At 43.5% G+C, this 22,983-nt stretch overlaps 2 protein-coding genes across 4 annotated transcripts in view; both read right to left on the bottom strand.

Moving 5' to 3' along the window:
• C6H1orf87 (chromosome 6 C1orf87 homolog) overlaps window positions 1–20,557 on the bottom strand; it is a 35,885-nt gene extending 15,328 nt beyond the window's left edge. The window contains exons 1-6 of one of the 3 annotated variants that reach the window (XM_053392280.1): window positions 20,338–20,557; window positions 18,688–18,834; window positions 14,930–15,149; window positions 2,219–2,344; window positions 1,280–1,537; window positions 285–394 (exon numbers count right to left, since the gene is read on the bottom strand). In XM_053392280.1, the coding sequence (XP_053248255.1) occupies window positions 285–394; window positions 1,280–1,537; window positions 2,219–2,344; window positions 14,930–15,149; window positions 18,688–18,794 (821 nt within the window). In that variant the 5' untranslated portion in view covers window positions 18,795–18,834; window positions 20,338–20,557. The remainder of the gene's footprint in view (window positions 1–284; window positions 395–1,279; window positions 1,538–2,218; window positions 2,345–14,929; window positions 15,150–18,687; window positions 18,835–20,337) is intronic. The other 2 variants (XM_053392281.1, XM_053392282.1) reach the window with 2 other exon arrangements.
• A 10-nt stretch (window positions 20,558–20,567) lies between these two features.
• LOC128415683 (FRAS1-related extracellular matrix protein 1-like) overlaps window positions 20,568–22,983 on the bottom strand; it is a 119,971-nt gene continuing 117,555 nt past the window's right edge. The window contains exon 35 of the mRNA XM_053392245.1: window positions 20,568–20,741. Coding sequence (XP_053248220.1) covers window positions 20,620–20,741 — 122 coding nt within the window. The 3' untranslated portion in view covers window positions 20,568–20,619. The remainder of the gene's footprint in view (window positions 20,742–22,983) is intronic.

Raw genomic sequence — 22,983 nt, 5'->3', positions numbered from 1 at the left:
AACGTAGGTGTTCACAGACTCCAAATATGTTTCGTTAGCAGAGATTTTGGATGGCTGCAAGATAAAATCTGTCCTCTTGAGTACTACATGTTGTTGTTTTTTGTAACTGTCACAAGTGAGCCAATTTTTCATTTGGAATCCTTTTGAGTGGCTTATAATTACTGCACCTATTAGATCCTGACCAGATGGAAAGTAAGACAGGAAGATTGTCGGAAGGGTGAAGGAGTTCGGATACATTGCTCATTTATTAACTGTAAGGAGTATAGTGAAATTTAAAATAGAACCTTTTGCAATGATTCTCCATATTTTGACTCTTCCTTGGGAGGGCTTGTGTTTGCTGTGTCTTGCTTGCTGCCACTGGCATTAAAAACTGGAGCAATTTTTCATAATTTACCTGCATGAAAGACAAAAAGGTTTATTTTCAAAACACAGCTTGAAAGCAGGGTTTTAAAAGAAACTGTCAAGAAAAGACAAAACTAGTGGTGTAGGAAAAGACTGATAACATTCATTGAATTAACTTCACTGATCACATTTTTGAGATATTTGTGACTATAACCAATAAAAGCACCCTTCTGTCCCCTTCCCAAACCCTAGTAAGTGCTGGGCTTTGGGAAGGAGGTGTGAGGGATCTGACAGGGTCCTAGAGGCCTCCTACCTCTTTCCCAAAGCCCAATTAGCCCTTTCCCAGTTTTGGAAAGGAGGAAGGAGGACTCTAGGACACTGCCTGAGCATTGCACCTTCTTGCCAAAGCCTACTGTCTCCTTTACCCAGCTTTGGGGAGGTGGCAAAATGGCTGGAGGAGGAGTGTCAAATTTTGGCCTCACATAGGGTGCCATATTACCAAGGTCTGTTCCTGTTCAACTATGCAGAACATTCTTTCCTCACCTATCTTCTCCCCCAACCCTATACTGTATACAACATCAAAGTCTCACATCAAATGTAACTGATCTGTGAGAATGACTTTATGATCTGAAAATAGAAATGATGTATGTACTTCTGTAACCCAAGAAAATCTTTAATAACAACACTATTAGCATTCTAAGTTTAAACAGTGTTGCTCAGTTCTGCTGTACATAATTAAAAAGGTTGCGTGGATATAATGGTTTACAATGGCTGAGAAAGTAGTTTTTGACCCAAAAAATGAATAGCCCACCTTTATTTCAGAGTTAGAATCTCCCCTGACCTATACCATCAATATTCCAAAAGTACAGGCAGGTCTTAAGAAATCCAATCTATTGAGCTGAACATTATTTTTGTTTAAAATGTTGTATTAACGTACCAGTTCTTGGTCATTTGCTTTTGAAAATCTCTTGAAAAGGAGTTTGACAGTGGGTAATTGCAGAGGGACTTCGTACTTTAAAAGCAGGTGGCTCAGCTGTGCCTGAGACAGAAGTCTTGAAACTCTGGGATCCAAAACCTTACATTCTTCCTGAAGTTTTTCTAATGTAGTCAGGTTCAAAGGGCACTGCTCAAGTTCTTTTCTGAGGATACCCAGAAGAGAATCATTCTCTTCATCCATTGGTTTTTGATTGATATCCTGAGAAAAGGAATGTTTTAAAGTATGTGTAAGGTCTAGCAATAAATTTATTATTTGATTTCATATCTCTCATTTACCCCAAGGTTCCATACTTTTAATGCATTTACATTTACGTGAACTGCTTTATAAACTCTCTGGGCAGAAATTGGGGACAAAATAGCAAAGCCATGAAGTTTTGCATTCCTACATGTGTGGTAGGGTGATGAGGGGGACATTACACATATACAGTAACACCATACCAGTTTCCTGCAAGGCAGCTAGCTGTTAACCACAGTTTCTGTACTCAACTCCTGTAGAGTTGAGTCCTCGCTTTCTTCACTGAAATTTTGGAAATTTCCCTCCCCCGCTTTTAATTCTCTTCAGCCTCCCTGATTGAAAGTATGGAAGGACAGTTAAGATGTGTGAGGTATGCAGTCTCCCTAGGGCCCACCTCTGAGTGACATGCATCAGATTATGCTGTAAGCATCTGAAAACAGCCAACCACCCTGATCCTAATAGCATTTACTTGCAAGTAAGTCAAAAAAATTGAGTGTAACTTTTTTCCAGATAATGTCTGTTTTGGATCAAACCCTTAATTTGGCCTTAAGTATTTTAAAACACTCTAATATGAAAAATGCCCAATAGTCACAAGCCAAACACCTGAAACTGCAAATTGCTTTGATTATACTTAAGTTCAGTTACCTGTTGTCTTTCAAGTTGCTTTAAGATTTGAGTTTCCATAGATGGTTTTTGGAGAGTATGAATGTAGGACAAAGACTTGTCACCAGAGGGAGCAGTGACACAATGTGTATTCAGTGGTTTTAAACCCTTGGATAACAAACAAGCAGTTAGAAAAGAGGCAATGCAAGAAACACATTCATTCTGTAAAGTAACTGTAAGTACTGAAAACACTTTGCATGAGGAAAAAGAGCCCTAAAGTTCAGAAAACCTCTTGCGTATAAAATATTATATTCTTTATAAACAAATGGGAGTTATGCATGGACTGGAGCGATCTGGGTTTAAATACCAGTTCAGTCATAAAGCTCACCTTTGGCCAGCCACTCTAGGTTTAGCCAAGGAACTCAGGGAATCCAAAGATCTCTCTAGGCTAAATGATAGTGACTGCTCCAAAGATAAATGCTTTGTTTTGTAGCTTTGCAGATTTCCTAGGACTTTCTTGCACAAATATGATACTCTCCACTGCATCATATATGTAACTTAACTGGTGGCAGTTACTTAGAAAGAGGTATACCCCCATCGTTTCTTTCAAGTATTTTAAAAGATACCTGGGATCAGTGCTTTTTTCTGGGTGGGGGTGCAGGGAGACACATACCTCTAAACATTTTGTGACTCTAAGTTTGGCCCCATTGAGGGGCAGTATTTCAATATGAGTAGGAAAATGAGAGTACCCCTAAATATTTTTTTAGAAAAAAGTACTGCCTGGGATTGAACCCAGGGTTGATCCAGAAATTATCCCTCTCAATGAACCATGGCCCATTTTTCAAAGTTAATATTTTGCTTACTAAAAGCACCAGATACAGAACTACCAAACTGTCAGTGTGATGTACTGAACTGAATAGGATCCAAAATGCAGCAGTCTGATTGGTCCTAGAACAATAGGATCCAGAATGCAGCAGTCTGACTGGTCCACAGGAGCCACCCAATCCAGCTCCAGGTGGAAGTGAATCCGCAACCTGACTGGCCTACAAGAGAATCCCGAAATTAGCCAATCACATGGGGCCCATTGTGTAAATAATGTATATAAAGCAGACATTCTGGGGGAACTTCCATTCCTCCTCACCACTATGAGCTGAATAAAGAGCATGAAATCCACTCTCGACTCCAAGTATATTTCAGTCAGTATAAATAAATCATTGAAGGTGAGAACTCATGATATAAGAATATATAATAGAATTATAGAGCTGAAATACACCTTGTCTAGTCCAGGGATGAGGAACCTGTGACCCTTCATCTGTTCTCGGATTCCAACTTCCATCAGCATAGCCAGTGGTTCAAATTCATGGGAGCTGTAGTCCAACAATATTTTTGAGGGCCACATGTTCCTCATCCCAGATCAATGCAGTAATCCTGAAATTAGAAGAAGAAAAGGAAGAATTTGGATTTGATATCCTGCTTTATCACTACACCCCAAGGAGTCTCAAAGTAGCTAACCATCTCCCATCCTTGACAGGTAGCCACCCAGCTTCTGCTTAAATATCTCCAGTGAAGGAGAGCTCACATCTTCCTGATGCAGGCTGCCCCATGGTCAAATATCTATTATGGTTAGGAGTGTTTTCTTAATGCCTAGCTGAAATATGCTTCCCTGCAACTAACCCAGGGGCTAGCTTAACTGGTGACTAATACGTGTAAATAATAAATAAATGCCCACCCATTGGTTCTTCTCCTGTTCTGCGGAAGAAAGGAAGTTTACCAAACACATAATACCAAAATACTAACAATGCCAATTATTTTCCTGTCACACGTTGCAAATATTCCAACACTGTTACATACAGTATTTTTTTAAAAATTTTTTGCTGCAGCTCTGATTTGTATTGACTGATAGTTTTTGCTTTAATTTGTGAGCATGTATATATTAAGATGGTGGGGAGATACAGGATCCCAGTCAGATCAGACTATAACCTCATATGAAGAGGTCCACTGGATAATATACAGTCCCCTCTCTAAACAAATGGTGATTCCATATGATCATGGCTGCCAATATTAGATTATAGACTCCAGACATTGCTAGACTCCAACTCCCATCATCCCTGACCATTGGCCATGCCAACTGGAGTTGATGGGAGTTGGAGACCAGCAACATCTGGACTAACCACAGGTTCCCCATCCATGTTATAACTAGTCTGTTAGTTATAATGTAATGCAGGTCTTATATTATAACTAATGTAAAATCCAGATGTCTATGATAGCCAAAACACGGAAGAATGAGAAGAGATGTTTACAGAAAAAGGGACACGACAGGGGTGCCCAATCTCTCCATTGCTTTTTATATCGGTCCTGGAGGTTCTGCTGAACATGATTAGAAGGGACCGGTTGGTTAAAGGTATACAGGTCGGAGCCAAACAGTACAAATTGAGAGCATTTGCAGATGATTTAGTACTGACGTTACAGGAGCCAGAATCTAGTACTAAAAGGGTTTTAGAACTAATTCAAGAATTTGGTCAAGTGGCAGGATTTAGACTGAACAAGTCAAAAACTAAGGTTTTAGAGAAAAATTTAACACCGATTGAAAGAGAGAGGTTTCAGAATGAGACAGGTTTAACCGTGGTCAAGAAAGTGAAATATTTGGGGATTAATATGACAGCAAAAAATGGGAACTTATTTAAAGATAATTATGAAAAATGTTGGACGGAAGTGAAAAAAGATTTAGAAATTTGGTCAAATTTGAAGCTTTCCTTGTTGGGTCGAATAAAGATGAATGTTTTGCCTAGAATGTTGTTTTTGTTTCAAACATTGCAGATTGTGGACAAAATGGATTGTTTCAAGAAGTGGCAGAAAGATATTTCTAGATTTGTCTGGCAGGGCAAGAAGCCCAGAATAAAATTTAAGATATTAACTGATGCAAAGGAAAGAGGCGGATTTGCCCTGCCAGACTTTAAACTTTACTATGAATCAGCAGCATTCTGCTGGCTAAAAGATTGGCTGCTTCTTGACATTTTGGAGCTGCTGCAAAGGAATATCAATACGAAAGCTGTTTTAGTTTTCATAGATGCGGAGAAAGCCTTTGATAACATTTCCTGGAGTTTTATGAAGAAAAATTTGAAAGGGATGGGAGTGGGACAGGGGTTCGAAAATGGTATAGGAGCAATATATTCAGAACAAAAAGCAAAATTGATTGTAAACAATGTGGTGACTGAAGATTTTATGATAGAAAAAGGAACACGTCAGGGCTGCCCTATCTCTCCATTATTATTTATCTCGGTCCTGGAGGTGCTGTTAAATATGATCAGAAGGGACCGGTTTGTTAAAGGAATTCAGGTCGGAGCCAAACAATATAAATTGAAAGCTTTTGCAGATGATTTGGTTCTAACTTTACAGGAGCCGGAATCTAGTATGAAAAGAGCTTTGGAATTGATTAAAGAATTTGGTCATGTGGCGGGATTTAGATTAAACAGGGCAAAAACTAAAGTATTAGAGAAGAATTTAACTCCAATGGAAAAGGATAGGTTTCAGAATGAAACAGGTTTAATGATGGTTAAGAAAGTGAAATACCTAGGGATCAATATGACGGCGAAAAACTTGAACTTATTTAAAGAGAACTATGAGAAATGTTGGTCAGAAGTTAAAAAAGACTTAGAAATTTGGTCTAATTTGAATCTTTCCTTGTTGGGTCGAATTGCAGCTATAAAAATGAATGTATTGCCAAAAATGTTATTTTTGTTTCAATCCTTGCAAATTCTGGACAAGATGGACTGTTTCAAGAAGTGGCAGAGAGACATTTTTAGATTTGTCTGGCAGGGCAAGAAACCTAGAATAAAGTTTAAAATTTTAACTGATGTAAAAGAAAGAGGTGGATTTGCCCTGCCAGACCTTAAATTGTATTATGAATCAGCAGCATTCTGCTGGTTGAAAGACTGGCTGCTTCTTGAGAACACGGACATTTTGGATTTGGAAGGTTTCAATAATGTTTTTGGGTGGCATGCATATCTGTGGTACGACAAGGTTAAAGCTCACAAGGCATTTAAAAACCATATTGTCAGGAAATCTCTGTTTAATGTCTGGATAAGATATAAAGACTTGCTAGAAAGTAAAACCCCAAGGTGGTTGTCACCTATGGAAGCTAAGGCTCAGAAAAAGCTCAATGTGGAGGCCAAATGGCCAAAATATTGGGAAATTCTGGAACAAGAAGGTGACAGATTGAAACTGCAGAGTTTTGAAAAATTAAAAGACAAAGTGCGAGACTGGTTACATTATTATCAAATAAGAGAGGCCTATAATTTGGATAGAAAAATAGGCTTCCAGGTGGAGAAATCTAAATTGGAAACAGAACTGTTAGAACCAAAAACTAAGATTTTGTCAAAAATGTATAACTTGCTGTTGAAATGGAATACGCAGGATGAAACGGTTAAATCAGCAATGATTAAATGGGCGCAGGATTTAGGTCATAACATTATGTTTGCTGACTGGGAGCAGTTGTGGACCACCGGTATGAGGTTTACGGCATGCATTGCCTTAAAGGAGAATATTATGAAAATGATTTATAGGTGGTACATGACCCCAGTCAAGCTTGCAAAAATTTATCACCTGCCTGACAACAAATGCTGGAAATGTAAAGAAGCTGAGGGAACATTCTTTCACCTTTGGTGGACGTGCCCAAGGGTCAAGGCTTACTGGGAAACGATATATAATGAACTGAAGAAGGTATTTAAATTTACCTTTTCTAAGAAACCAGAGGCCTTCCTTCTGGGCATAGTTGGCCAATGGGTGCCAAAGAAAGACAGAACATTTTTTATGTATGCAACAACAGCAGCAAGAATACTTCTCGCCAAGTATTGGAAGACACAAGATTTACCCACCGTGGAAGAGTGGCAGATGCAAGTGATTGACTACATGGAGATGGCTGAAATGACTGGCAGAATCCGTGACCAGGGAGAAGAATTGATGGAACAGGACTGGAAAAAGTTTAAGGACTATTTACAAAAATACTGCAAAATGTTTGAGTGTTAATATGATGTGGGAAGTGAAGGCAACAGGGTTTGTGTGATATGGTTAAATGTGAGGGAAAAGAAGACTGTTAAAAAGGACAAGGGGTTATGAACAGAACATTATTATGTCATAGTGTATAAGATGAGGTTTGGGCTAAAACAATTGGAAAACTGGGACATAATATTTAGAAGAATATAAAATTAAGTAGGGTTTAAATAAGGTTTTGAACTTGCTGAACCTGATTGGAGTAAAGAGGAACACAAAAAAGGGGGATGTGAGGAGGTCAAGACAGAGGGTTATAGAATTTTATAAATTTAAGAAAGTGGATTTTTCTTTTTTCTTTTTTCCTATTTTTCTCTTCTTTTTTTGCTATATATCTTTGTTTCTTTTGATGTGTTTGTTTTTTATGTGAGCTTCATTTATGGTAACGATATATTTGAAATGATGAATCTTTTGATTTGTAAAACCTTAATAAACATTTATTTAAAAAAAAAAAGATTGGCTGCTTCTTGAGAACACAGACATTTTGGATTTGGAAGGTTTTAACAACGTTTTTGGTTGGCATGCATATTTGTGGTACGACAAGGCACATAAAGCATTTAAAAACCATATTGCCAGGTGTCAGGGAACTGCCATCGGAGAAACAGGAGGTGAAAGGGCTCACAGAGGCTGAGAGAGACTTATCAGCTGAGGAGGGAACCAGCAGGGGGAGAGGAGGAGCTCCAAGGGAAAGTGAGTCGGAGGGAGGGCTCAGAGACACTTCCAGCGAAAATAGTGGGGAGGTTTCAGGACCTCCCATAGGGACACCCACTCCTTGCCGGAAACTGTCACGCCGAGAGTCCAGAAGACGTGTTTCCGTTAAGGAACTTTTATGCTGGAAGAAGTTCCGTAAACGCCCACTGTCCGATCCTACAAGCGACTGACGGAGCCATGCTTAAGGAGCTCCGTCACAGACAGAGGTTTGTGGACTTAGCCAAACTCTGAGGGACTAGGACTTTATGCACAAGCAGCTCATCATCCCATCACAGCAATCGGACAGTCCCTGAAAGCAGCTTGTGCAGAGAGGCATCATGAGCAACCCAGCCGGAACCGGAGGAGCAGGAGGAGCTGGAGAGGGTCCAAGCCTGGAAGAAAGGTACCGGGTGTTGGGGGTCCAGCTAGCGCTGCAAACGGCGAGGCTAGAGGAAAGGAGGGCGCAGGATGCAGAAAAGGCAAAAGGCGCCCCACTAGCAAGAAAGATGCCAGGATTGGTGCAGAAGTTTGGGGGGACCCCAGGAACTATCAAGCCTTTAGGACAGAGATGCAGTATGCTCTCAATCTGCAGTTTGACGACTTTCCCGACGAGGAATCGCGAGTGGCGTTTGTGGTTGGCCATCTCGAAGGGGGGGCGAGAGACTGGGTTAGACCCCTGATGGCAGGGAATAATGAAATGCTGAAGGACACGAGGAAGTTTTTTCGCGCCATGGATTTGATGTTTTCCAGCGAGATTGAGCAGGGAGTGGTGCGCAGACAGTTGATGGCTTGTAAACAGGGGAGCCGATCGGTTCGTGAGTACTGGACTGAGTTTACCATGCTGATACATAAATTGGGGTGGGACCTATCGGCGGAACCCATTCAAATGCTTTTCGAAGAGGGGCTTTCTTCGGCGGTGAAAGACGAACTTTCCCGGGCACCCAGGGCGGAGTCTATGGACCAGCTGACCAAATCAGCGCTGACCATTGGAGCGCGCCAGGAGGCGAGAGCCTTGGAGAAGCGGGAAGGGAAAGGAGAGCGTTGGAGGGATTTCCGCATTCCAGAGATTCCGGAGCCAAATTTCCCGCCAGGAGAGCCGATGGAAAATGGTACAGCGCGCGCAGGCGCAGTTTCAAATCCCAGTGAAGGGCGGAAGAAGGAGGGGAAGAGCACCAAGAAATGTTATCTCTGCCAGCAGCCAGGTCACTTTGCCAGAGTCTGCCCGCAAAGAAAGGAATGGCAAGGGATGGCGGGAGCTGTTGGGGGGAAGGAGGAGGGAGTCCAGGAGCAAGTAAAAGCCAACGCCTGGCTGCCACCGTCAGGGCACAGCAGCCAGGCCAAGGAGCAGTAGACCAGCCCTAGTGATAGAGGTGTTGCTAGAGCTGGCAAACGGACACCCACTAAAGACAAAGGCGCTATTGGACTCAGGCAGCTCCTGTAATTTTATGAGTAAGGAGTTTGCAGCTGAACACCAGATACAGATACTCCCTTTAAGTAACCCCCTGCAGGTGACCACGATCGATGGGAGGGAGCTGTTGGGAAGAGAAGTTAGCCTACAGACCGTCCCAATGGTTATGAGGGTGGCCAGGCACACCGAAAGGATAGCGTTCAATGTGGCCACCTTGGGAGGGGCTCCCATTATTTTGGGAATGAGCTGGCTAGCGTTGCATGATCCGCTAGTGGGCTGGCATCAGAGAGTGGTCTCCTTTGGGTCAGCACATTGCCTGGAACACTGCAAAGAGGGAAAGGCGCCGGAAGGGGCAAAAGCCTTTCTAGCAGGGACGGAAGTAACGGACAAAGGGAAGGTGCCCAAACAATACGCTGACCTGAGCAAGGTCTTCAGCGAAAGGGAAGCAGATAAACTACCACCGCATAGAGCCTTTGACTGCCAAATCAACCTGGTCCCTGGAGCCCAGCTCCCAGTGGGCAAGCTGTACGCCATGTCAGACAGGGAAATGCAGGAGTTAAGGGAGTTTATTGATAAAAACCTGAAGAGAGGCTTCATCAGAGAGTCCAGAGCGGTGGGGGGCAGCCCAGTGTTTTTTGTGGACAAAAAACACACGGATAAACCAAGACTTGTAGTGGACTTTAGAGCCTTAAATGCAGTGTCAGAACCAGTGGCTTTCCCCATGCCCAGAATTGATGACATTTTGACCAGGGTGAGGAAGGGAAAGATATTCACTAAACTGGACCTGAGAGGGGCATACAACCTGATACGGATAAGGAAAGGGGATGAATGGAAAACCACCATGTTCACCCCTTTGGGGGCTTTTGAGTATTTAGTTATGCCCTTCGGATTACAATCAGGCTCAGCATGTTTTCAATCGTTCATGAACCACGTCCTGGGACCTCTGCTCTACAAGAATTGCGTGGCCTTCCTAGATGACGTGTTAATATATTCAGAGAATGAGGAGCAGCATGTAAAGGATGTCAGGGAAGTGCTGAGCCAACTGCAAGCGAACCAGCTGTGGGTGAAATTGGAGAAGTGTCAGTTTCACACCAAGGAGGTGGAATTCCTGGGGTACCGCTTGTCAGACAAGGGATTAGCCATGGATCCAGGCAAGGTCCAGGCGGTGCTGGAATGGAAGACACCGAAAACGAAAAAGGATGTGCAAAGATTCTTAGGGTTTGGGAACTTTTACCGTAAGTTCATCAAGAACTTTGCCCACTTAACGGCTCCCATCATGGACTGTCTCAGCAGCAAGAAGAAATTTGTTTGGACGGCGGAGGCGGAGCAAGCATTTGAGGAATTGAAAAGGGCATTCGCTTCGGAAGAACAGCTCCTGCATGTGGATTTACAAAAACCAATGAGAGTGGAAACTGATGCATCAGACCGGGCGGTGGGGGCGGTGCTTCTTCAGCCGGGGAAGAATAAGTCGGTGTGGAGACCGTGTGCCTTCTTTTCGCGTAAGCTAAACAAATCCGAGAGGAACTACACAGTATATGACCGAGAACTACTCGCCATTCACGAAGCGTTCCGGAGATGGAGACATTTACTAATTGGTGCACAACATAAGGTGCAAGTGTGTACGGACCACAAGAATTTGGAGTATTGGAGAACGGCACGAGTGCTCAACCAACGACAAGTGAGGTGGGCCCAGGAGTTCTCCAAATTCCATTTTGAAATTTGCTATGTGCCAGGTCCAGAAAACGTCAGAGCAGACGCTCTCTCACGCAAACCTGAATATTTGGAGGGGGAGGGAGCACCTGAAGAGAGACATATCATCCCAGAGGACCGCTGGGTGTGTGGGGCGGCCTGGGTGGGGCAAAGGGAACTGGTAGAGGGAACGGTGAATGATGAATACGCCCAGAATAAGCTCAGAGGTTTAAGGAGAGAGGGAGAAGACCCCGGAGGTTTTGAAGAAAGAAACGGGGCATTGTATTACAAAGGGGCACTATATATACCCGAAGGGGAATTGAGGGGGAGAGTACTCAAACAGCTGCACGACAACCCCACAGCGGGGCATTTTGGGCAACACAAGACCATGTGGTTGGTGACCAGGGAATTTTGGTGGCCCAAGGTGAGGGAGGATGTACGGGAGTATGTAAGAGGGTGTGACCAATGCCAGAGAGCCAAAGGAGAAAGGCGGGCGCCGGCGGGGTTATTAGAACTGTTACCCACACCAGAACGACCGTGGGAGGCGGTATCGATAGATTTTATGACTGATCTGCCGAAATCCCAGGGGAAAACTGCCATACTGGTCGTAGTAGACCTTTAACTAAGATGGGCCACTTTGTAGCTTGCTCACATGCAGTCACGGCGGAAGAGACAGCGAAATTGTTTGTAGAACATATTTTTAGGCTGCATGGCGCCCCCTTGAGGGTGGTCTCTGACAGAGGGAAACAGTTCACGTCCAGGTTCTGGAGGAAACTTATGAGCTTACTGCACGTAGAGGTCAATTTTTCGACTGCCAGGCACCCTGAGACCAATGGGCAGGCGGAGAGAGCAAACGGTATCCTCCAACAATACCTGAGGTGTTATGTCAATGACAGAGAGAACGATTGGGTCGAAAAGTTGGCGCTAGCGGAATTTGCCTACAATAATGCGGAGAATGTGTCCACCGGGATGAGCCCCTTTTTGGCTAATTATGGGTGCCACCCCAGGGCGTTTCCAGGGGGAGGAGGGGAGAGATGGAGTGTCCCGGCCGCCGAACATTTTGTAGAAGAAATGGAAGCGATCCATCGTCAACTCCAACTCAACTTAGAAAGGGCCAAAGAAGAATATAAGAGGCAGGCAGACAAGAGCAGAAGGGAAGGTGAAACCATTAGGGTGGGGAGTCAGGTGTGGCTGTCAACCCAAGGGTTGCCGTTCAAGGGGGGTTGCAAGAAATTGAGACCCAAAAGATTGGGACCATTTGAGGTCATTCAACAGGTCAACCCAGTGGCTTTCAGACTCCGGTTACCGAACCACATGAAACTGCACCCAGTATTCCACAGGTCATTACTGTCACCGTATAGGGGGGAAGGTGAAAGGGTCTCCACACGGGGGCCAGTCTTAGAAGAAAGGGAAAGCAACAACCATGTGGCGGAGATCATCGACTCCAGGTGGAAGGGTAATCAGGTGGAGTATTTGGTCGCGTGGGAAGGGGAACCGGAGTCGGAAAACGCCTGGGTGACGGCAGAGGAGGTCAATGACGAGATCTTGATCGAAACGTTCCACCAAAGGTTCCCCAGGAAACCTCAGCCAGTAGCGAGGTTCCGGAGGGAGTACTTTGGCACCACCGACGAGGAGGAGGAACTGGAAGGATTCAGGGAATCGGAGTTGGAAGAAGGAACAGACTCCGATGAGGAGGAGTACTTAGAAACCGGAAACAGCAACCGGTGGAGGGAAGTGTTCGAAACTTCGGAAGATGAGGGAGGTTCTTTCAGGGGTTTTGCTCCCTCGCCTCCCGCAGAGGAGGGAAGGGGAGGTGGTGAAGGGGGCCCTGGAGGGGAGGTGGATGTCAGGGAACTGCCATCGGAGAAACAGGAGGTGAAAGGGCTCACAGAGGCTGAGAGAGACTTATCAGCTGAGGAGGGAACCAGCAGGGGGAGAGGAGGAGCTCCAAGGGAAAGTGAGTCGGAGGGAGGGCTCAGAGACACTTCCAGCGAAAATAGTGGGGAGGTTTCAGGACCTCCCATAGGGACACCCACTCCTCGCCAGAAACTGTCACGCCGAGAGTCCAGAAGACGCGTTTCCGTTAAGGAACTTTTATGCTGGAAGAAGTTCCGTAAACGCCCACTGTCCGATCCTACAAGCAACTGACGGAGCCATGCTTAAGGAGCTCCGTCACAGACAGAGGTTTGTGGACTTAGCCAAACTCTGAGGGACTAGGACTTTATGCACAAGCAGCTCATCATCCCATCACACCAGGAAAGCATTGTTTAATGTCTGGATAAGATACAAAGATTTATTGGAAAATAAAACCCCAAGGTGGTTGTCACCAATGGAAGCGAAGGCTCAGAAAAAGCTCAATATGGAGGCCAAATGGCCGAAATATTGGGAAATTTTGGAACAGGAGGGAGATAGACTAAAACTGCAGAGCTTTGAGAAACTAAAAAACAAAGTGCGAGATTGGCTACACTATTATCAGATAATGGAGGCATATAATTTGGACAAGAAAATCGGCTTCCAGGTGGAAAAATCAAAATTAGAAACAGAACTGTTAGAACCCAAAACTAAGATTTTGTCAAAGATATATAACTTGCTGTTGAAATGGAATACTCAGGATGAAATGGTGAAATCTGCTATGATTAAATGGGCACAAGATGTTGGACATAATATTATGTTTGCTGACTGGGAACAGTTGTGGACCACAGGTATGAAATTCACGGCATGCAATGCCTTAAGAGAGAATATTATGAAAATGATATACAGGTGGTACATGACCCCAGTCAAGCTTGCAAAAATATATCATTTGCCCGACAATAAATGTTGGAAATGTAAAGAAACTGAAGGTACATTCTTTCACCTTTGGTGGACGTGCCCAAGAATTAAGGCTTTCTGGGAAATGATCTACAATGAAATGAAAAAGGTATTTAAATATACTTTTCTGAAGAAACCAGAGGCCTTCCTTCTGGGCATTGTTGGCCAATTGGTGCCAAAGAAGGACAGAACGTTTTTTATGTATGCTACAACAGCAGCAAGAATACTTATTGCAAAGTATTGGAAGACACAAGAACTACCCACTTTGGAAGAATGGCAGATGAAGGTGATGGACTATATGGGATTGGCAGAAATGACTGGCAGAATCCGAGACCAGGGAGAAGAGTCAGTGGAAGAAGATTGGAAGAAATTTAAAGATTATCTACAGAAATATTGTAAAATTAATGAGTGTTAGAATGATGTTGGATTGAAATTAAGTGGTTTCCAGCTGTAATGCTTTAAGAGAATATGAAAAAGAAGGATTATAAATAGGTAACAATATAATGGTAAGGATTTGCTGAACTAACAATTTGGGATGGAATACAAAAAAGGGAGGTATGAGGAGGTCCGGGAAACAAGTTAAAAGAAAACAAGTAATTGAAAATGTATGTGTGTGGTTTTTTTGTTTTTTTTTAAAAAAAGTTTCTCTATTCTGTATTTTTGTTATTCTGTTTTTTCTTTTTTTCTTTTATTGTAATATTATAAAAAATCTTAATAAATATCTTATAAAAAAAAGAGAGAAGAGATGTTTACAGAATGGGAAAGTAAGAGAAAGATCCAAGTAAAAAAAAGCAACGGCTATGAACTGGAAGCATAAGCAGTCAAAATTTTAATATAAGGCAATTCTATTTGGAGGAGTTGAAAGTTTTGTGATGACAATTGTTTTTTGATACAGGAGTTCTCTCATCAGAATTTGGTAGCAGCAGAATGTTCTTTTAACTGGACACCACTGTCATTATTTATCATCATCATTAGTAGTAGTTGTCATAACAATAGCCACAGTAGTAGAAAAGATACCTATTAACCATTTATGTTGTTGTTAGTTAAAGAGTAAAGTCTGATGCTGAGTAGGAAACCTATAATAAGCAACCAGTACAGTTGTAGCGACTCACTTTGTTGTCCACAGATCTGCTATCACTTGTCTCTCCTTGTTTAGACTTTTGTTCTTCCTTTTCACCTTTGTTCTGTTGTTCATCCCTGAGACCATAATGGATCTGTTGACAAGGAGGCCTATTGAGGCCTGGAGGGTTTCTATGTGCCTGTCTTGCGTTGTGTGGAGCTAGTGTCCTGAGCATGGATTGTGTCTCAGTTTTTACACCCTCCTTTGCTTTGCTGTCAGGAAACAAGCATACAGTATATTTACAGTATACAGAGGCAAATACGTACTTGCGTTGTGGAGCAACACCAAAAATATTTGTTTCCTGGAACATTTGCTGGTCAGACAGAAATGTAGTATAAAGGAGGTAGGTGCTATAATAGTTATAATCACTTTATGTTCAGTTCTGAATACTATAAGCTCAAGAAAGAAACTTAATACAGTTTCACTAAACCTTGTTTATATGCAAATTTCAACAAAATGGTACCGGTTTATGAATTTCACCTTTCTCAGAGATGTGTGCAAAATGGCAGACAATTTCCCAGTGTGCCATAAATAAGAGGGATTTGCAGAAGACTTGCTAAAATCAAGTCAAGACAACAAATATGATAGAAATTGAGTCTCAGCACATTTGTTCAGCCAGCGGAGGATCAAAAGAACATGGTGAAGAAGTAGGAAAGTCCCATCCCATTGTCACACAGCCTACAGCGAAAATTGTGCAGAGGCCAGTTAGTGTAATTTCCAGCAGCAACCAACAACCAGTCACCAAAAAAGGATGGGTGAGGGCAAGGTGGAAGTAAGGCCTGGGGAGCTCCAAATTGCCTGCAAACCACAGGTGTCCATAGAATCATAGAATCATAGAGTTGGAAGAGACCACAAGGGCCATCGAGTCCAACCCCCTGCCAAGCAGGAAACACCATCAGAGCACTCCTGACATATGGTTGTCAAGCCTCTGCTTAAAGACCTCCAAAGAAGGAGACTCCACCACACTCCTTGGCAGCAAATTCCACTGTCGGACAGCTCTTACTGTCAGGAAGTTCTTCCTAATGTTTAGGTGGAATCTTCTTTCTTGTAGTTTGGATCCATTGCTCCATGTCCGCTTCTCTGGAGCAGCAGAAAACAACCTTTCTCCCTCCTCTATGTGACATCCTTTTATATATTTGAACATGGCTATCATATCACCCCTTAACCTCCTCTTCTCCAGGCTAAACATGCCCAGCTCCCTTAGCCGTTCCTCATAAGGCATCGTTTCCAGGCCTTTGACCATTTTGGTTGCCCTCCTCTGGACACGTTCCAGTTTGTCAGTGTCCTTCTTGAACTGTGGTGCCCAGAACTGGACACAGTACTCCAGGTGAGGTCTGACCAGAGCAGAATAGGGTGGCACTATTACTTCCCTTGATCTAGATGCTATACTCCTATTGATGCAGCCCAGAATTGCATTGGCTTTTTTAGCTGCCGCGTTACACTGTTGGCTCATGTCAAGTTTGTGGTCAACCAAGACTCCTAGATCCTTTTCACATGTACTGCTCTCAAGCCAGGTGTCACCCATCTTGTATTTGTGCCTCTCATTTTTTTTGCCCAAGTGCAATACTTTACATTTCTCCCTGTTAAAATTCATCTTGTTTGTTTTGGCCCAGTTCTCTAATCTGTCCACATTCTTCCCCCTGCTAGAAATTACTCCTCTGTACAAGAAAGTGGCAAATAATCATGTGAGGCTGGCCTCCATGTAATCAGGTGCTTGTTTGAAAGTCATGGCTCTCACAGCCGGCTATTTATTTATTTATATATACATACCCCAACTATCTGGTGGGGTTTCCCCAGCCACTCTGGGCGGCTTCCAACAAAAGATTAAAAATACATTAAAACATCAGTCATTAAAAACTTCCCTAAACAGGGCTGCCTTTAGATGTCTTCTAAAAGTCAGATAGTTGTTTATTTCCTTGACATCTGATGGGAGGGTATTCCACAGGGCAGGTGCCACTACCGAGAAGGCCCTCTGCTGGGTTCCCTGCAGCTTCACACAGGGAGGAAACAGCCAGAAGGCCCTCGGAGCTTGGACCTCAGTGTCCAGGCTGAATGATGGGGGTGGAGACACTCCTTCAGGTAGAGGTCCCACAACAGTCTTTATTATTTCAGCACCACCCCCAGATGCAGCACTTATTCAGTAGGACTTATTTTGAGTAGATATGCATAGTGCTGCACTGTTAAAAAATACTTCCTCGCATTGCATGACCAAGCTCTTTTGAAATGGAGAGGAATTGCAAAAGCAGGTTACATTATGGCCTATCACTCAGAGGAAGAGACATATTCTAACAGGACCTCTTGGGCATACCTTAAGTAACTCTTTGGATCCTGTCCATTATTAATGCCATTCTCTTTAAAGCATAAAACCAAGCTGTGCAATTAAACCTTTTGATACTTTATCAACCAGAAAAGAAAGTTCAGGGGTGGTAAGCCATTTATATTAACAAATATCACCATGTTCCCATTTGGCCTTTCTCAATCTAAAAAACACTTGCTTGAAGAACTTTTTTTTATAAATCAATGTCAGGGATGTGTGAGACTAACAATTCCAGAACAATTTGATCCTTTCTATTAACTCGAGAGTGTTTGGGTTGCGTTTGAGGTAGCACTAAGCAAAGCTCTCTTGTCAGCACAAGGGTTTTTCTTTGTGCAGTGGAAAGTTATTTCTATCTTCTCTCCTCTCATGGGTCCCCCCACAACTCTCCTGAGCAGACTGAGGGGTGGTGTGGAGTGTGTATCTCCACAAGGAGAGGGGAATCCTGTTGCGCTAGTACTAATCCTTGCACCAACACAACTATGTCGTTGAATATTGCCTTCTGTTATACTGGCTATCGTGCAATATATATCTTTCCCCTGGTGGCTGGTACACAAGCAGCAGACCCTGTGCTGAAAAACTATTCCTAGACTGCATTGGGGTAGTGTTAGGAGACGGGTAGTATCACCAGTGGGGGACACGTTGTGCTCCTTCTGAGGTAGTTTGTTCACCTTTGGTCCCTACCCTGCACTCAGCTCTCACCTAGAAGCTGTCAGCATGTGACAGCAGCCACACCCCAAGAAGTGGTTTCAACTGGCTGGCTAAACCAGGTGAGGGTAGTCAATGGATCTTAACCCCTCAGTGAAATGGTACAGCCAAAGGTTCAGGGTTTTCTTGTAATATGCTGTTTAAGTTGTAGACTAGGGCTGTGTATAAGGATGCGGGTGGCGCTGTGGGTTAAACCACAGAGCCTAGGACTTGCTGATCAGAAGGTCGGTGGTTCGAATCCCCGCAACGGGGTGAGCTCCCATTGCTCGGTTCCTGCTCCTGCCAACCTAGCAGTTCAAAAGCACGTCAAAGTGCAAGTAGATAAATAGGTACCGCTCCGGTGGGAAGGTAAACGGCGTTTCCGTGTGCTGCTCTGGTTCGCCAGAAGCAGCTGAGTCATGCTGGCCACATGACCCGGAAGCTGTACGCCGGCTCCCTCGGCCAATAAAGTGAGATGAGTGCCGCAACCCCAGAGTCAGCCATGACTGGACCTAATGGTCAGGGGTCCCTTTACCTTTACTTTTAGGGCTGTGTATGCTTGACAGTTTAAAGTCTATTTGATACATCCCATGGGTGCACATTGTCCTCATATAGGAAGCAGCATACTCACCCCATTTCATTTGGATTTTCCCTATCCACAACTAATGTGGTGAGGAGATAATCCAATATAAAATTATATAACCCCACAAATATATATCAAAAATGTTTCTTCCAGATAGCATACTTACCCATCAGTCTTTTCTACAAGGCACCGGACATATTTGCTCCCAATGATTTTTATGACAGTCTCATAATTTGCATTGAACCCATATGGAATGTTTCTGACTGAAGCCATTGCCAGCACCTGTTCGCTATGGAAGGCTACTTCCCTGTAACTTCAAAAAGCAAGAATTTAGAGGCTCCCTATCATCCCTTTTTCTTTAAAAACAGAACTGAAAATTCATAGTTAGGATTCCCATATATATTTTTGGACAAGGATCTACTCATGCTGTTGGTCTTAATTTTCACATGGCTATCTTTCCATGTAACCTATTGGGTTAACAATATGGTATGAGAAGGAGAGCCGACACCCCAAGGAAATTACAATTTTAATTTCATGTGGGAGACTAGATGAAACACAAACAGACAAGGCACAACAATGCTTTAAAGAACTATATCTTTCTGTAGGGGCTGTCTTCCACTACAATGATTGACCCAAAGCCAGCACATTCTGGTTCAATTATGGATACTAACTTTTCAATATAAAACAGTTGTTCAGTTTCTGCCTCAAACCCTGCACTTTTAGAAGGTGAAATTATATATTTCGAACAGTTAAAACCCCTTCAGGAGGATCATTCACCCCTTGATATCGTATATATTTGGCATGGAAAGTTAATTCTAACACCCCTCCTGCCCCATTCTTCTTGTTGTTGCTGTTGCACGAAGTACTTAACAAGTTGAGAACAAGATGGCTCTTTCTTCCTCAGAACAGCACAGTCTGCACTTAGTAATGTAACAGCTTGAACCAGTCATGGCAAAATGAAGAGAGCTGTAGACCTTTGTGTTGGGAAAATCATCAGAGACCCAAACTGCCCCAATCAAAATGGCATGGCAGCATCTCTCCCCAACTGTTTACTGGGAAGAAGAAGAAGAAGAGTTTGGATTTGATATCCCGTCTTTCACTCCCTTTGAGGAGTCTCAAAGCGGCTAGCATTCTCCTTTCCCTTCCTCCCCCACAACAAACACTCTGTGAGGTGAGTGGGGCTGATAGACTTCAAAGAAGTGTGACTGGCCCAAGGTCACCCAGCAGCTGCATGTGGAGGAGCGGAGATGCAAACCCGGTTCCCCAGATTACGAGACTACCGCTCTTAACCACTACACCACACTGGCTCCAGGGAAATCCCTGAAAGAACAAGCCAGCATATTCAGAACTCCTAGTTTGATTCTGTAGCCCTGTAACAAGTGAAGAGGAAGATACAATTCCCCCCCCCCAATGACCCTCTTGTGCTCAATTCAACAATCACATATAAATTGTTGGATGAGACAGGCAGCTGCTATCGACTGCAAAAATCAGATTGTCTTATTCTGAACCACTGGATTGTGCCATTGGCACGCTATCTAACACAGAGGTGGGGAACCTGTGGACCTCCAGATGTTATCAGTCTCCAACTTCCATTAGCTCCAGCCAGCATAGGCAATGGTCAGGGATGATGGGAGTTCAATAACATCACGAAAGCCACAGATTTCTCATCTCTGATCTAACAACTTATTGTCCTCACTGCCAGAGCAGCTTCAACTTTCACTCATATACTCAAGATCACTCTCAGGAAAAACAGTCGCATTAGGCTCTTCAACTTTTCTTTTCCTATATCCCTGTATCACGGTCCAATATCACCCACCTCTGGTGTATTCTCTGTGTAGCTTTGCCGTTTTATAGAGGTGAAGGCAAAAGATTTCCAGCTGTAGCAGCAGCAGCCACCACCCAAATGAGTGAGCTGCTTTTCACATTCAGTCTGATGAGAAATCTGCTGTTTCTAAGGACGCAGTGCTGTTGCTGGGCTGGGCTGGGCTAAGCTTGTCATTTCACAATTGGCGCCACAGGAGGCATGTATTAGCTTGCAACTGCAGATTGTTTGCCTAGTTTCTGAAATGCCAAATTCTCAGAAGTCCTGTGGGTTTGCCTACCCAAGTGGTGGCAACAAAGCCTTTCCTGCAAAACTAACAGACTGAGCATTTAGAGCATTTAGAAGACAGTTGAGTTTGACCAAGTGTACAAGAACAGGAATTAGCCATTCAAGTGAGCCTATCAGAAAAAGAAAAATGAAAAAGAAAAGAAAGTTGGCTATCAGAGCTTCAGCAAAAGTTCACTTTAGGGTCTCAGTTCATTACCTAAAACCACAATTTTGAGATCAGGAACAAAGAGCAAGAAGGAAAAAAATTTGCCACTGAATGTAGTATTATTGCTAATGTCTCCTTTAATGGGACAAATTATTTAGTACATTGTCACTATTTCACAATGGGTTGATGATGCTGAATTTAGCCGGGGCTGTATGCACATTCTCATACTAGAGGATAAATTTGTGGTAATGGATTTGAACAAAGTTGTGGGATTCTTTTTCAGCCGAAGGGTCTCATTCCCTTGTGGGCAACCCTCTGGGAACCACATGCAACGTTAAATAGGGACTGGCCTGGGGAAGCAGAACATAGCGTAATGCGCAAATCAGGCCATTCTACGCCTCAGAAAAAATGCAGAAGTGGGGAGGCTCCTGAATAGGAGACCACGTCCACTTTGCTCCTCCTCAGATGTTTTGCTGCTGTTCTGCCATGGTTTGGTTCAGTGTGTTGTCAGAACCCAGGCTCATTGTTTTAAGTCACTACAGACTAACCACAAGCTGTAACCAAGGTTTGTTCCATTTTTTACAGCTCATGGTTTGTCCAGGAGATCTAAAGCATGAGTCCAGGTTCAGGTGACACTCTAAGTCAGGTCAGCGGCAGAGCAAGCTGATCGGGCGCCTGGGGGCGGGGACAGCCACCCACAGGGGAACCATGGGGCCTCCAAGGAGTCTGTCTGCCTCCTCCCACGCAGCCGCCCTACAGCTGAGGGGGAGGCAACGGGCAGACTGTTTGGGGTGGCGCGGAGCCTGCGGGCGCCCAAGCCACCACGTCACTCCCAGGAGAGACACATGGCTTGGGTGCACTGCAGGGTCCATGGTGAATGCTACCCACCATTTTGACACCCCCCTCAGTGGGGACACCCGGGGCGGACCGCACCCCCTTGCTACACCCCTGAGTCAGGTTATGGTTTGGTTTAGGCTATGGTTTGTTGTGGTGAAACAGCAAGACAATTGGGGAGGAGTGCAGCAGCTGGGAACTCCTGTCTGAGAATGCTTGCACACTCACTGTAAACCAAACCATGACTTAGTATGATATGCAAACCAGGCCAATATGAATAAAAAAGAATGACATATGAGAAGAATGTGAAAAGGCTGTATTATAAATTAACACCTTATAACAGTATCATAATTATTCTTTTATATTTCTTACCTGTCCTTCAAAATGTGTGTGTGTGTGTGTGTGTTTTAAGGGGAGTTAATGTACACAATAACCACACATTGGGCACATTCACCAAGCCTTAAGGAGAATGTGCACAAATGCCTTCCATGCAAAGGGAATTGTCCACATTCCTGGTCAAACATACATAATCCTCAACAGGCCTTGGAATGTTCATATCTCAGCTGAATTTTGTACATTCTCTGGGCCGTATGCACATTCTCCAGTCAGAATTCATAGTCTCCAAGAAACATGTCACTACCACCCTATTTCTAGGCATGGGTGTATTTCACTTCAATTATAAATTTTATAATTTGCTTTTAAATACTCCATTGGAATGACAGTGCTGGATAATTAGTTTAAAATGTAGACCCATCTCATTGCATGGACAATTTTGCCACATAGAGATATGTTGGGAACTTTTAAGCCATTGGCCCAACTCAGTTGACTCACAAGGCAGAATTTAGGAGTGCATTTTCAAATCATAATATGAACCTATTAGAGGCAAATGACAGTATCAGGCATGGATCTGTTTTGCAACAGCTTCAGGCAACATCATTCCAGGACACCAATGCCCTTATATTAGAAAGGAAACGGATAACAGGAGCCCCCTTGCTGCTTTCTTCCCCTGTAGTTTTCATGGTTATTAGCAACCAAACACCATGTTTAGGAAACTTGGCATTCCTGCCAGGCTGCATGTCAAGGAGAATCAGAATTTTCATATCATCATCGCAGCATGGATTTTCCTTCTCCCAAACTACTGTAATTTTTAACCTCACAAGTTTAAGATTGTACCTTAACATTTGTGGGAAACAGATGGCTCCTGCAAGCTGCCAACCTGTTGTTTAAAAAGCCTCTTCCAAGAATTGTTTTCTACCCAGAGTCGCTTAGCATAATTAACCTTTCATGTGGTTTAATAAACAGGAACAAACATTTGCCATATCATATTAATAAAGAGAGCCACTTAAGGACGCACAGAGTTGTTCTTTAAGTCC

This window comes from Podarcis raffonei, chromosome 6 (assembly GCF_027172205.1).
Source record: "Podarcis raffonei isolate rPodRaf1 chromosome 6, rPodRaf1.pri, whole genome shotgun sequence".
In the NCBI taxonomy this organism is placed as follows: Eukaryota; Metazoa; Chordata; class Lepidosauria; order Squamata; family Lacertidae; genus Podarcis; species Podarcis raffonei.
The sequence above is the reverse complement of the archived record's forward strand: the minus strand, read 5'-3'. Positions and strand labels throughout refer to the sequence as shown.